This window comes from Astyanax mexicanus, chromosome 5, assembly GCF_023375975.1.
Source record: "Astyanax mexicanus isolate ESR-SI-001 chromosome 5, AstMex3_surface, whole genome shotgun sequence".
NCBI classification, from domain to species: Eukaryota; Metazoa; Chordata; class Actinopteri; order Characiformes; family Acestrorhamphidae; genus Astyanax; species Astyanax mexicanus.
In genome coordinates, this window is record NC_064412.1 from 25,715,710 (window position 1) to 25,730,895 (window position 15,186).

Sequence of the window (15,186 nt, forward strand, 5' to 3'; positions counted from 1 at the left end):
AATTATTTTAGTCCATTAAGAACATGATCTGGATGTATCATCCGATATTAAGGTAACATGTTGGATATAAGCACTGGCGGTTCTTATTTGAACTGTGTGGTTTTAACCTCCGAATCGTCCCACCCCCATTCCCCCATTCCTATTTCCACACTCAGGACTGCCGGGTATAGACAACAGCTTGCAAACAGTGTGCTGCAGCCAGGGGAATAGGCGAGCTGGCTATTTTTCTGCTGAACAGGTAATCACTGAGCTTCAGAATGGTTGCTAACCATAGCGTATTAGAAATGGGCATTTGGACATTGAAACATATGTATTTGCTGATCAGCTACAGATTAAGACTGTGTCAATCTGGCAACCTGCATGAGCCTCACATCTGGGGAGAACAGATAACTCTATCCAGTGTTAAAAATTAGATTCCTGTAGCCATTTCACATATTTATTCTCATTTATTACTGATTGTTCCTTAAAGTTATTTTATTTTATATCACACTTGGATGAGTGAGTCAATAGTGATCAGTGGTAATCAAAAACAATACATCTAAACAACTCTTGGAATATTTAATCATTTAATTTCTTTACGTGTTCATTTAAAGGCATTGGATTGTTTCTGATCTTCTACATTCACACTGCTTTTAACCTAATGGCACATTCACAAATAATAATAATAATAATAATAATAATAATAATAATAATAATAATAATAATAATAATGAGCTTATAGCTTAGTATCCAGTTAGCTAAAGAAAAAGAACGTTCAGAGGGGGCCAAAGTCCCCCTAAGACAGGTCAGTTGACCTGTATCTCTTGATTGTGGAATCTGCCCTTTTTGTACAACCGACCGCCCGTACTTTTGACCAGGTCAAATCAGAGTAATAACTGAGAAGAGGAGGCAGCGGGGCAGCCTCTGTTTGACATTCCTCACTGGACATGCTACTCGTTAGGGCCTTCATTAAGAACAGCTTAATCCACATGCTGATAGAGAGGCCATCAGACACAATTAGACTCAAGCTGAACCTCATCTACAGCTAATTAACCCATTTCTTAAACTAAAAGATTAACCACTGGCATGAATGTGACCTCAGCAAATGTGTGTGTGATGTGTTGTGTTGTGCTGGTGAATAAGCACCAGGTACTCGGTGTTCTGTATTTTTCCTTCCAGTCACTTAACAACAACATGTGCTGCTTTTGTAAGTGACATTAAGAGGTTGGCACTGGTTAAAGCTTCTACAAATACAAATTCAGTGAATAAACAAGTCATTTAATTTAAGAAATTTCTTTGTTATATTGGTTCATTAAAATGTTTGGTGCATTATCTTTAAATCAGATATTTTTTTTAACTTTTGATCAAAGTTGCTCAAAATGCTTACATGTTTAATTCATAAATGCAATTGGACCTAATGAGATAATTTATCTGTACATTTACCATCCCTGTGTTCATTATAAATAAACAGCAAAATAGTAATTTTAGTGTTAGTGTCAAACTGGCAGTTTGACTGTTAAAAGGTAAACATTACATGGTTAATTTGACACTTACTGTGTTGATAACATTAATGATGTAGTTTAGGCAAACAGTCACTAGCAATAGCCTATTTGTTGCTAAGTTGGTCCTAAAGTAGTTATTTTCCATTGATAGACCATTGATGCCTGAAAACTTGCAAACATGCATAGCCACACATGAGCTACAGTTACAGTATCATATAAAATCAAACTGATGAACACATTAATTTTCTATCAAAAATCTTTTAATGTAATGTAGTATATACAGCACTAAATACATATTTAGATCTGAAGCAATATGTGAAAAACAAGGATAGCTGCCTCTATCCAGGAAAATATGACATGCACATCTGCAGTTACAGAACATAGACATTGTACTTTGGAACACAACAAAAATAAAAAATGAACTACTGGTGCTGACATTCCACATACTGGTAGGTTCAACCCAACAATTTACCTTTTGCACTGTAGCAGAATTCCCAAGAACTGTGAATTCAGGAGGGAAGACCATCAATTAGCTCAATGCTGCTTAGAATCATACATTCCAAAACATTTCAAATGCCATCAAATACACTGTCCTGTCAGAGAGTTTCAATGTTCAGTGTTCCAGAACTGGAACATTAAGTTGTAGATTCTGAATTGAAGGTCTGTTAAACATACTCCGTGCGCTTCCCTGAATGTTCAATGGTAGTCTTGTACTCATCTTGGCGCCGGTGGAACACCAGCCGAGGCTCGGCCCGTGCCATCCCGATGCAGGAGGTGAAGAGCAGGAATGCCGCCACCACGTGGAGGAACCCTGCTGCCCAGCCCACGAAGATGGCATCCCCGAACTCAAAGCGAGGCACCACCTCTGGCACAGAGTGGTCGAAGAACTTCATCACCATGTCGTGGGCCATGTAGGACACAGGAACGAGAGTCATGATGCCTGCTATGCAGAACAGGACCCCTGCTGCGATCTTCAACCCACGCTTGACCCGCCAGCCTCCCTCCCACCGGCAGCTCTTCACCTGCTTCAGTCCGGGGATGAGGAGGATGATGCCCAGTAGACCCACTGCATCCGACAGGCACATGAGGCTGCGGGCCAGCATGATTTCGTGTGAGAGGCCCAGCAGGCTTTCGTATGGACGGCACTCCATGCCTGCCACCTCGTGCACCACGCAGGTCTCCCAAAGACCCACCTCAAAGCTCTCAATGATCAGCAGTTCTGTAGACTGGCTGCGCCACTGGGGCATGATCGTGGCAGCCAGCGAGCAGAACCAGGCTCCAATGCCTACTATCAGTCCCAGCACCTCTAGGAGGGTAACGCAGGGGTTAGACATGACTAACCACCCAGCTGGCACCTCAAGAACCTCCTGAGGTGAGAGAAAAAGAGAGAGAGATAGAAAGATAGAGAGAAAGAGACAACAAGGTCCCAAAATAGTAACGCTGTATTCGGACCTGTTAGAAACTGTCCAGTCCAGATAACTTCACAGCCCGTTAGTCTCCACTCAAAGAAACCCACATCATCTCAACTCAAGAGCTAGAACACAAGGAGGAGGAGGAGAGAGGGAGGGAGGGAGGGAGGGAGGGAGCAAAAGAGGGCACTCTGACATTAGCCCTGCCCTCTAGGCTTCATCCTAGAAAAAGAGAGAGAGAGAAAAAAAAGAGGTGCAGTGGAAGGAGGGACACTTGCAGGCCCTACTCCACCCATTCCAGACAGTACACTGCATGCAACACCATAAAAGCCCTGACAGGATGTCGTTAAAATGCAGTTTGTTGTGTTTTTCAGGAGAAAGTGACCCTCCCCATTTTTTGGTTTGTTTGGATCTCCCCTGTCCTGCTGGGGGTTTTAATGGGAGATGATGACAGGAAAGTGTGCTGTGCTGTCAGCAAGAGTGGAGTGTAGGAGATAAGCACTTGGGAATGTCTGGCAGGCTGACCTACACACTAAAAAACACTAAATGCACATTGTCCCTCCACCACATATATAGCTTCTGAGATTTGTCCATTTAAAAAAAAGAAAAAGAAAAACCCTGCAAGCCACCCATCGAGCCCGGCAAAGAAGCTAGCACATAGTCCAACATGGCGACTATACTTACAAAGATCAAATCAGATCAGTTAGATCACATTGAAACTGGACTAGAGGGGGTAGCTGGCTCTGTCTCTAACCTAGAATTTAACTTTAGTACTAGTTTCAGAGAGTGTTCTGGAGTCTAAGCAGAGTATTTCTTCCAGTGAAGACACTGTTGACCTGCAATAAAAGAAGCACCATAACCATTTGCGTAGGAACTGGGGGGATTGGAAGCACATGTCCCACCCAATATCAGAAACAGGAAAATTATATCACAGAAAAAACAGAAACTGTTCAGAAAATAATATTTTGAAAGCGTGTTTTGGCAGCAGATCAGACAATCTTCACTGTGTGTTTGCTCAGGGTCTTTAACTTTATTAAAGCTCGTGTTGAGACTATACTGTTCAGAAATATCCTGCAGTCAGCAGCTTCACTGACCCCAGCTTTTGCCTCGTTGAAGTGTCCGGTAAGTTTGCGCAGGTGTTGTGCCTAAGTTGGCACCTCTTCTGCAAGATCCATCCCACATCAGGAGGATGCACGGTACAGGTAAAGGTACAAGGTAAAGTTGCACGGCCAATTGTGCTCTCTCAGTGCCTTAGCTAATGCAATTTTAGATGTTTATAAATGTTTTGACTACTCAGATCCAACATGAGTTCTTCTAAACAGCTTCCTAGCACTATGAAAATTCCACTAAGCAGGACCAACAGAACCATAAGAACATAGCAAAGCATTTTTAGCAAACCACTTCCTTAAATGTAAAAAAAAAATAAGATTCATGTGTTTGTCCACTGCCTCTATTATTGTTTGTAATAAATTATAGTTTACAATAAGGAGACTTAAACCTCTGGATTTCTTTCTGACAGAAAAACAATCATCTCTTCTTAACACCCCACCCAACAAGTATTAAAGAGGCTACAGATACCCTTTAAACATACCCAAAGCCCAACATTTCATACCAAGATATTAAAAAACACGAATATAGATAGCACATTTGAAGTATATATTTAAGTAAGTTTAAAATGAGTGTTCAGTTCTGTGCTGTAGAGTCTGCATTTAAACTCATTATAGGCTGTTGAAGCCGAAAGGAAGTTTGGTCCACCCATTTGCTCCACCTTCAGTGTTTTCGGAAGGAAGGCAGGTCAAGCTAGCAGGGCACCTTAAATTAGGGTTTGACCCTCTGCAGAAAAGCAACAAGAATCAGGTTTGTAATCTCATGTGAGCAACTGAATCCAGTGAGGCTAAAGTAAATTTACACAGGGTTCCCTTAAGCCACAAGCTCCCACAGCTCCTACATAGTCCTACATAGTTCAGTGTGTTCCTAATCTAACGCAGCCACTTCCGTTTGGGTTATTAATTAGCTGGGTTGTTGAATAAGATCAGGTGTGCTGGAAGCTGAAGAAGCATACAGTATAGCTAAAGCGAACAGCGCAGCTAAAAACAGAGAAGCAATGAAACTGTTTTAACTCGCAGAGTTTTTATAACCAGACAGATCATATTTTCTTATCTCTAAATCTTATAGTAAACAGCGCTAATGAAACTGTGGTATAATCGCAAAAATACATTTGAGGTTTGTGCTATAACGTGTAATATTGGCAACATTGGCAACCACAGCACAGCGGTGCCAATATTACAAGTTTTAGCACTCCCTCTTGTGTATTATTGCTCAAATAAGAATTGTTTTATCATTAAAAAAGTAAACATATCCTTATACAATGTATAAGTTTTCTGTAAGCTCCACCAATTATATTTCTGTGTATTTATTTAAAGTGTAATTACATTGTATTTGCATATGATCAGATTTCTTTTTCTGGTGCATTTTAAATGACTGTATAGTAATATTACAGTTTTAGCATAGTAATATAACTATAATATAAATAATATCACAGTCCAATGAAAAACATGTATCTGCAAAAGAGCAACTACACAGGAAAGACAAAAACCCTTTTATCTTTCAATGGAAGTCAATGTAAAATAAAGTTTATTTTAGGTAATTTAGGAGACTTTCTATTGGTCCATTCGTCTAGAAATACAGTATAAGGGACTGTTTGAGTGTTCAAATGAAAACCAAAAATAACTAAAGCTAACAACTGACAAAAATGGAGACTCTTGTTTTTCATTGAACAGCGGTGATATTCTATCGTACTTGAAGTTGTACTTGGTGATGTGAAAGTAAAATGGCTGAATCAGTACCAACAGATTAGTATTTAAAATGTATTTCTTTATATTATATTGCTTAGGGTCCAAAGATGTTCAGAAACAGTACAGAAAGCACCTATCTGGAGTGGAGGTCTTAACGGAAGGGTAACTACTAGGTTTCCTTTTTTTTTTCTTTTTTTTTAGCTGGTGGAAAAGGTAAAATGTCACGTTATACCCAGGCTCTAATATCACTGAGGGCCTACAGCTACTGGATCCCTATGGAACTGGATAAACCCCTTAAGGTGCTTTAAGGAATCTTCATGCAACATGTTTCTACTAAAATCCCTTTTTGCAGTACCTTTGTGATCAGATCTGATTTTTTCCAAGGCTGTCTGAATGTGCCAAATCCGTTTTTTTTTCAAATCAGAGTCCTTTTCATATGTGTTCCTAAATCAGAAACATATCCGATCCATGGACATGCGTTATGAATGGTCAAATCAGAATTCATGCATCATCTTGTTTTTCTACAAATATGCTACGTGCTTCTCTCTCGTACCCACACATCTCTTGGTGCAGCTTTTCAGCTAATGCTGCAAAAACAGCAAAAGCAAACCGCCTGGCCTTTTTTCACCTCCTCGACCTGAACATGTACTTCAGACCAGCTGTTTTCTCTTCACTTCAGCAAAAGATGCTAACACATCCATTTCACCTTTATAAATCTAAGAGTCATCTCTCTAATATGACGTTTTTGTTGTCGGTGAAGAAATGGACGTTTTTACGTGTATTAATGCGCACATGTGAAGCGTTTTAAGGACAGATTCGTTCATACTACACACAGATACAGGTCGCTTACATTTGTGAATGTAAACTGTCAAGATAGCCAAATCTGATCTGAGCCAAAAAATTGGATTTGAGCAATGTGGCTTGTAAGGTGAACAAAACATAAAAGCTCTGTATTTCAGAATGCTGGGGTGAATGGAGGTGGGCTATTCAACAAAAGTCCATACTCCTTAGTGTCCATTTCACACTTGATTTCTCCTTTATGTAGTTTCTTCACAAATTAAAAGAACCTCAAGGAACATATAGTTTTACAAGTGTACTGCAGTGGAGTTTATCTTAAAGGTGAATTTCCCATTTCGAACCTGTTTCTTACGACTTGTGACAGCTTTGTAGTTACAGCAGTGTTTACCACATCTACTATTTCAGTACATTTGCATGGCAGTTTTCTTAATGTTAAAGATATGATTCGGGTATGTTGAAGATACATGATTTAATGGAAGTGTAGAATTTCAGTATTGTGTCTATACTGTGCAGTTCACTGTTGGATGACCATTTTTATAATCACAGCTTCATCCATCCACACTCCTGATTCTGAGGAAGTGAATGGAAGTGTAACCTCCATAAGTGGTATTATTAGCAACCACCTGTACCAGCAGTTTGAGTAGTCACGCTGCAGTGTTAGTGGTAACCAAGAGGGTCTTTTCTTACTCATTTTAACCATTAGTCTACATAACAACACCAATTTGGTTGAGACCGTTACCTTTTTTATTTTATTAATGGCAATTGTTTACTAATTATTGTATTAATGAATGTATTAATTTGAACTTGGGCCCAGTAACCTTGTTAAAACACAGTCTTCACTTAACACAGATAAGCAGGTGTACAGTAGTAGATTCTCATTGGATTTAGAGGGTCATACAGACGTTAGACCTCTACAGCCACGAGATGGCGCTCTGTCTCCATAATAAACATCTGTACATCCCCGTACAGCCAGACTCAACCATTACATATGTCCATTACTGTTGCGTTATATGTCTTTTTAATTGTTGTATTATATAAATGTCTGGATTTATTAGTGTGAGACTCTGCACTCTATGTATTCACATTATATAAACACTGATATAAACACTTTATAACAATTATAGAGAAATCGCAGTGTTCACTTTAAATTTTCTTAAAGTTTTAAAGATGTTTAAGCCTCTATGCTATGGTGTCTACACTTTTTTGTATTAAACTGTTTCTGTCTAAAGAGCCGTACTTTCAGGAACCAAAGCCACATGAAATGTTTTGCTAGTAATTAGTAAAATAAATATCATTATTTCTGACATGTTTAAAGACCTTAATGGATTAAACGTGTAAATGTGCAGGAATATATGAAGATGTATACAGCATTTGCCTATTTATTTTTGTTAAAAAACGGAAGCCTGACATCTTAGTACAACTGTAGCACATTGTTGCCTTTTCTGGCGTGTATTTGGACTGGGGGGGGGGGGGGGGGGGGTAACAATAAATATTATATGCAAAAAAAATAGACATATTATACACGTTACAGTTAATCACCATCATCATTTCGTTAACATAGCCAGGCTACATGATGGTGCAAAACTCCAGTAATATAGTTGAGCTGTTTAGTAGAGTTTTGTGCTTTTTTTCACTCTTTGTAAAAGTTCATTGTGTTTACAGCGCGGTTACAGTTTAGTGAGGGGCGTGCCCATTTAAAGCTGTGCTGGAATCCTGCTCTCCTATTGGCCAGACTGAACTTATTTAAATACTCGTCAGCTTTTATAGGTGTATAGTATGCAAATAAGCGCTGCCCGAATATGGCCATTGTGGAATAGTAATGGAAAATTCGAATCAGTTTACCGAGTCAGTTCTTTTGAACAGTTCGTTCAGTTAATTTAATGTATTATTTATTATTTATTATTTTAATTAATTTATTAAAATATATAACATGCCTTATTTAAATTGATTTAACTTAACTTTAAACTTAACTTATTTTTCTTTGATTATTAAGATACTTTTAAATAGTATTATGTAATTGGTATAGTTTAAATAACTGATTTTTCATAAATGGGTGTAATAGCTGATACACGTTTATTTTGTTGGAAGGATGTTTAGCAAGTTTTATTGTGTGAAATTTGTGTGCAGTAAAAGAGTTGCCTGAAACACCTCAATAACAGAAAGAGAGAAGAGGATGCTAAAATACATTTACCTTGTATTTTTCTACAGCATTATATGGATTATTATTATATTACATTACTCCCTAATATTTTAATACATTTTATAATGGTGTGCTAATTGTTGCTAACTGTTGTTGCAATGTAATAGGCAAGGCAAGGCAAGTTTATTTATATAGCACCTTTCATACACAACAGTCATTCAAAGTGCTTTACAAATTAGAAAGTACAAAGAGACGTCACATTAAAAAACATGCAAAAGAATAATACAAATGGAAATAAAAAATAAAATTAGAATAACGCATGAGTAAAACATGATTAAAACAATATATTTAAAAGAAGGAAAATATTGTGTATTTATAAATATGTGATAAGTAATGTTAATATACTAGTTGTCAGCTTAAATGTATTACTATATGTTAATATACAACAACTTTGTTGTATTGCTATAAGTTAATTGCATGTGGTTTGGGCAATACAAAAAAGTTGAGAAAGTTCGATTCAGTTGGACTTGTGAACCGATTCGTCTGAGGCGCTGTGGAGAGACGCATTCCTGAGAGTCGATTCGCTCGCGAGTCGGTTAATCCCCGAGTGTGGAATGAAACATGGCGGGAGAGGCGAACATGGAGGAGCAAACTTTTCGCGGAGTGGATGCAGGAGTTTAACCGCGTCCGGTTTCTGAGTTGTGGCGGCTGGCTTGTTTTTTGCGCTGCGTTTTCGAGAGTCGGTGGGAGTCGGGCGGCTGGTAATGCAGTAAAGCGAGAAGTTGGCAGTTTTCGCGTGGAGAAAAGGCCGGGGAGGGGTGGGGAGAGGGCGCAGGCGAGCCGTGCGCTATGCCGTGGGAGAGCGGCGCTAAGCGGAGAGAAAGCTCGGAGCTACCGCTGCCCGCGGGCTGGGAGGAGGCGAGGGACTACGACGGGAGGGTGTTTTACATCGACCACAACACTAGACAGACCTCGTGGATTGACCCGAGAGACAGGTAAACACACACACATACAGCGCAGGGGCTCCTCTCGCTCCGGGGCCGGAGTTGGGTCTCTCCCCTCGGGGTTGGCAGCCTGTTGCCTCCGCCTGATAGAGGGAGAGATTTGGCTGGAGGGCGGAGGCTGAGTCCGGAGCGATGAACAAAAAGCTAGCGAGGAGCTGCGGAACACGGGCTACAGCTTTATTCTCGCTGTTATTTCAGGGTTTAACGGAGTTTACAGCGTGTTAAGAGTGATAAACATCTGTATTAGCAGCTAATTCGCGAAGTTTTGTTCATGAGCATGTTTTAACGTCAGGTTAGCTAAGCTAAAGTTTTGTTTTCGGGTAACGTTAGTTAGTTAACGCTCGTTTGACTGAAATTTGAATCTTTCTGTTTCGCACTGATTGATTACTAACCAACGATAAAAGTTGCGTTTGTTAGGTTTGACAGGACTAAGCTTTTAAAATAGACGGTTTAAAATAATGAACCTATTAGGGGTTGGTAATAAAAAAAAAACTTTACTGCCAATGTAGAGGCCCCCATTAAAAAAGTAACGTTAGCTAAGTCCTTAATCTGTGCTATTCTCACTGTGCCATAGGCTAACTACAAACTCCTGGATTAGGGTGAGCAGATGTGGATGATACACTGTTGTCCATTTCAGAATGAACACTAACTCTCTCCAAAAAATCTGACTAATTATTTAAGACTCATGACTTTCATAAAATCTGATCAACAGCCTTATCAGTGACACTGGAGTTCAATACAGTCAGAAAATCTAAATTGTATAAAAATATTTGTTGTTCGTCTCATTGGCTTAGGAATTAGGTCCACACTGGTGCGATATGGTCCTAAAATAATATCACAATATTTTAGGTTATTTTTGCAATAACAATATTTTTGGCCATATGACAAAACATACATTTAAAAAAAATAAATTTTAAGAATATACTACTGCAACAAAATACTACTTCTTTTACTATTATTATTAATATTATTATTAAAGTTTGTTTCTTTAGTGTAGATATAGTTTCAAACATTCAGTAGAAACAAAAAAAAACTAAAGTTTTGTCTGATTCATTCAAGTCAAGTAGTTTATTGTCAATACTGCATATATAAAGGACGTACAGAGAATTGTAATTATGTTACTCTCCTTCCCAAAAGTTACAGCAAATACAGAAAATAAGATTATAAATATAAAAGAATGAGAGACACTATATGTACAATACATCAAGGACACAGGTAGACATGTATGGGACAAAAGACACAAAACAGTAGTGCAAAATAACTTCCCAAGACTCTTGTTCTTGTAAAAAAAAAAAAAAAAACAAATAGTAATAATAACAATGTAAAAATATTTTAAAAAGTAAGGTATCAATAAAAATCTACCCTAAAAATAAAGTTTCACATTTCTAGTGTTTGTAAACTGAAAACAATTAAAAGTAAATACAGTAAATAGCTAAACAAAATTTTATGATATAGAGTTTTTTTTATGTTTTAGAATTCTATAGCAAATATTATAGCGTACAATACAATACAATATGGCACACCCCTGCTTCATTGTAGTAATGAATGTAAATTAAGGCTGCAACAATTAGTTAATATAATCAACATTATGTTGATTATATTATCCGCTCACACAGTTTAACCTTAACTTAATCTGTGTCTCTAAAAGTCTTCAAATACAACAGATTACATATTTATGCACTAATTCCAGGTACTCTCCACATTTAAACAACATTTTCTGGTATTTAAATGCATTTAAACTACACATTCAGCTGTTGCTTTCATTTTAAAGCGCAGAATTATTCGTTGACTAATCAAAAAATAATCATCAGGTTAGTCGACTACTAAAATAATCATCAATCAGTTGAAGCAGTAATGATCATGAGCTGCGGTAGGCCTTTCTGACTCTGTATAGGTCTGCTCCACACTCCTCACCAGAATTATTTCAGGTTTAGATAGAAGTTTACTCATTTCTCTCACCACGTCAGTTTTCATTATTGATAAGATACTATTATGATATCTTTCTTTACTGATCAAAATCACAGAATTTTATAATATATTATAGTTTGATGACTACCTCTAAAATGGTGTTTAAATGGTAAATCATCATTGTTGCATTCCTTCCAAGCAACCGCCCATTTTATTGCTGAAAACAAATCATACGAACTGAGTTTGCCTGTCTTTGGGCACCATTGTCATACCAGTGACTGACTTTTTTTTTGTTTTTGAAAAAATATGGCCACATAATGTAAACAGAGCGCAAATGAAAGAGAGAATTGAAGTGGAGCTCCCAGAGTTCCATGTACAAATATGTGAGGAATGCTAGCTGGGCCACTGGGAAAGCACTGTGGATGGGCTTTGTAAGCTCTGTATTTTCACCAGCAGAGAAACAGGCTAAAACCAGGCTTTCAGCTGGCCTCACTGAGATGAGAACTCACTAGAAAACTTAGCGTGAAATTAATAGAGGGGATTTGCGTCCAAATTGCATGTAACATATTATGCTTAATTGTTGTATGGCCTATCAGTTTTCCCAGGATATTTGTGAAAGAAGAGAGCTTTGTCATGGTAGTGCTGGTCCATTTTTTGGGATTTACTTAAACGATGTTAGAGCTTAGGTTTGCAGTATACATATAATATATTACTTCACTCTATGACTTTGTTCTTATATTCTAGTATATGTATTGTTCTCAGGGTTTCAGTGGCTCTACCTTACCTCACATAGCCATTACCAGTCTTGGATGCTTGTGGATCACATATCTCTATAGAGGCAAAGGGTGTTTAATAGAAAGTATTGCCTCCATAATTCCAGAGATATTTCTAATTATAGGTCAAACAAGATAAAACTCAAAGCTGGAGGTGCAGTAATCTTCCATTTGCTTTCCCTGCCTCTGTAAATGTAGGACTATTAAAGCAAGTTCAAGCCCCAGTTTCCAGCTGAGGATGGTTGGGCAAATTAGAGAGGCTGGTGTTCGTTTTCCATGCTGTTTAATTACACAAAATCTCTGCAACAGAGATGCACTTAGAGCTTGTGAAGTGGGATGAAGTTAATGTCCTTAAGTTCTGATATTGAGTTCTTGTATAAACTGTTTAAATGGCCTGATGGGCAAGGCTTTCAGCAATGCCAAGAATTTTGTGCATATTTTGGCATGACAGGCATTGCTAGTCTGTAATTTCTATCCATCCTCAATCATCACAAGGCTGATGTTGTTGAGTTGCGCTCATGCTTTTAGGCTGATGCGTGTATGACCTGCTGTTCCTCACATTCTCTCCTTATCTGCTTACAAAAAAAGCTCAGCAGAACTGATTTATCTGTGAATGACCTGTTGATTAAAATTGCAGTTCTGATCAACCAGCGTGAAAGTATACATGTTTTATTGAAGCAGGCCAATTTCCAGACAGTTTTTCTGAGAAGTGCTTAAAATATTAAGATTGAGGAGTTTAAAGTAGAGTTAAAAGTAGAGTTGCATGAGGCATTGATAATTCAATGCCTTTTTAATACTACAACATGCTGTCAGTATTTGCCTATACAACTGAATAAGCAAATCTATTCAAGCATGTTTCAGATGTCTGCTGTAGCCAGTAAGAACAGCAAGGAGTTAAGCGCTTACCTAGTTAGCTCAAGTGGACTCACACAAATAGCAATAAAATAACAAATAATACTACTGTAATGGTTGTGGTCTATTTTCATACATAAGGCACACGGCATTATAAGGCGCATTTTAAGTGACAAGCAGACTACAGTCCTATATATATCTGCAGTTAGTGGCTAATGCTAATACTGCTCCAGCCTTGGTGCTGGAGAAACTGTTGCGTTTTCAATTTAAAAATACTAGCTTAAAAAATAATAATGACTAATATCTAGACATGGCCACTCTTAAAGTATTTCAGTATATACTTTTAAACTTCATATAAAAAATATAAAACATTGTCACAACCGTAGACACAAGCAATAAATTAAAGTATGTAAATGGTTTTGAATTTTGCTACTCATCCGCTTGTTTCTATGGTTTTTGTGTATAAAGATGTCTTGTGCTCAGGCTGCATCGGACAGTTTTAGTTTGGTGGAGGAGTGGGTGGAGAAGAGCGACAGGATTTCAGCTTTTCCTTATGAATATTCATAACATGCCAACATCTCGCCGCTGATTGGCTACCAGCACTGTCATGCTCCTTTCATGGTTCTGCAGTGTGCGGTCACAAGCCAAGTTGGGCAAGGCCATTTATCCTAATTTACGGGTTGACATCATTCTGGGGGCTTTTCTTGATTCACTAATTTTTCTGTCTATTTTCTTTTATTAGTTAATGTAGGCAACAAGAATAAGAAGAACAGTTTCACATGCAGCATGCATATGCTCTCCAAGCCATCAGTGACCATCAGAAAAATTTGCATTTAATTTGGAAAGTTAAGAGAGCAGAGTCTGGAGGAAGAGTGGGGAGGCACAGAGTCCAGGCCGCTTGAGGTCTAGTGTAAAGTTTCCACAATCAGTGATGGTTTGGAGAGACATGTCATCTGCTGGTGTTGATCCACTGTGTTTTATCAAGTCCAAAGTCAGTGCAGAGTGTCAGCACTTCATGCTTTCATGATTCAGTCATTCATTCATTCATTGTCAATACCCACTTTATTCGTTAAGGGGATTTCATGATTCATGATTTCATTTTCCAGCAGGACTTGGTACACTGCCCACACTGCCAAAAGTACCAATTGGTCTTACATTATATTCTAATTTTCTGAGACACTAATTGCTTAAAAGAGATCATTCTGTGTGTAATACAGCTATGAGTTTTACATTTTGAGCTGAATTTCTGAAATAAAGTAACTTTTCAATAATGTTGTAATTGTTTGAGATGCACTAGTATTTGTATTTTAGAAGATACAGGGATTTTCACCAGAGTTCAATAGAATGTTTTTTTTTGTATCAATCAGTAAAATGGCTGTTTTGAATGAATATATTGTGCAGCCTTCCCCGAAATCTGCTGATCAAGATATTGATAGATATGAGATCCCATTTCTCTGTGTATTTTAGTATTGTGGTAATATTTTGGTGGTGTTGTGCACCACTTATTTTCTGTAACCTTAAAAATGTAGAAAATCTACACTGCAAAATGACAAACTGGTAGCAGCTAAATAACTTTTAATGATTAATCAAGCTTTTATTTAGTGTAAATGCGTGTGTGTCTGTGTGTGTCTGCAGAAATTCTGGCATGAAAATTAAGCACCATGGCATTAAAGGCTCATGTTCATTGTTAAGGTCCTTAATCTGTTGCGTTTTCATTATTCGAGTGGAGTTGGCTGCTAGAATATAGATAAGAAAAACCTGATCTACTTGAAGGCTTTGCAGAGTCATCTGACTAGCATTTGTAATGTGAAGCTGATTAGCGTGTGATAAATCTCATATTTCCATCAGTGTCACCAGTGCGCGGTAATCGAGTGTAAGGTTTGTGTTTAGGAGGGGGTTTAACTCTTGGCTGCCGTGTGAGACTTACTCAGCTAACCGAATGTTCTGGTATTTACTATGACGGCCCTGAAGGACTTCAGTCACAGTCATGCTTGTGTCATGTCTGGTGGTTGCAGTAAATTGGACA

At 38.0% G+C, this 15,186-nt stretch overlaps 3 protein-coding genes across 6 annotated transcripts in view; 1 reads left to right on the plus strand and 2 right to left on the minus strand.

Moving 5' to 3' along the window:
* Positions 1–15,186, minus strand: part of lurap1 (leucine rich adaptor protein 1) — a 230,770-nt gene that overhangs the window by 84,545 nt on the left and 131,039 nt on the right. The window lies entirely within an intron of this gene.
* Positions 1,724–3,043, minus strand: cldn33b (claudin 33b). Its single transcript, XM_007248282.4, has one exon. It carries the CDS (start codon positions 2,813–2,815, stop codon positions 2,147–2,149), a length of 669 nt encoding a protein of 222 aa, XP_007248344.2. The 5' UTR covers positions 2,816–3,043; the 3' UTR covers positions 1,724–2,146.
* The window catches only part of wwc3 (WWC family member 3), a 78,001-nt gene continuing 72,026 nt past the window's right edge, over positions 9,212–15,186 (plus strand). For all 4 annotated transcript variants that reach the window (XM_049479771.1, XM_049479773.1, XM_049479774.1 and 1 more), the window contains exon 1: positions 9,212–9,618. In XM_049479771.1, coding sequence (XP_049335728.1) covers positions 9,473–9,618 — 146 coding nt within the window. In that variant the 5' untranslated portion in view covers positions 9,212–9,472. The remainder of the gene's footprint in view (positions 9,619–15,186) is intronic.

What these genes read in the sequence shown, in the direction of transcription:
- cldn33b (XM_007248282.4), bottom strand. Translation starts at nt 2,815, where the DNA reads ATGTCTAACCCCTGCGTTACCCTCCTAGAGGTGCTGGGACTGATAGTA.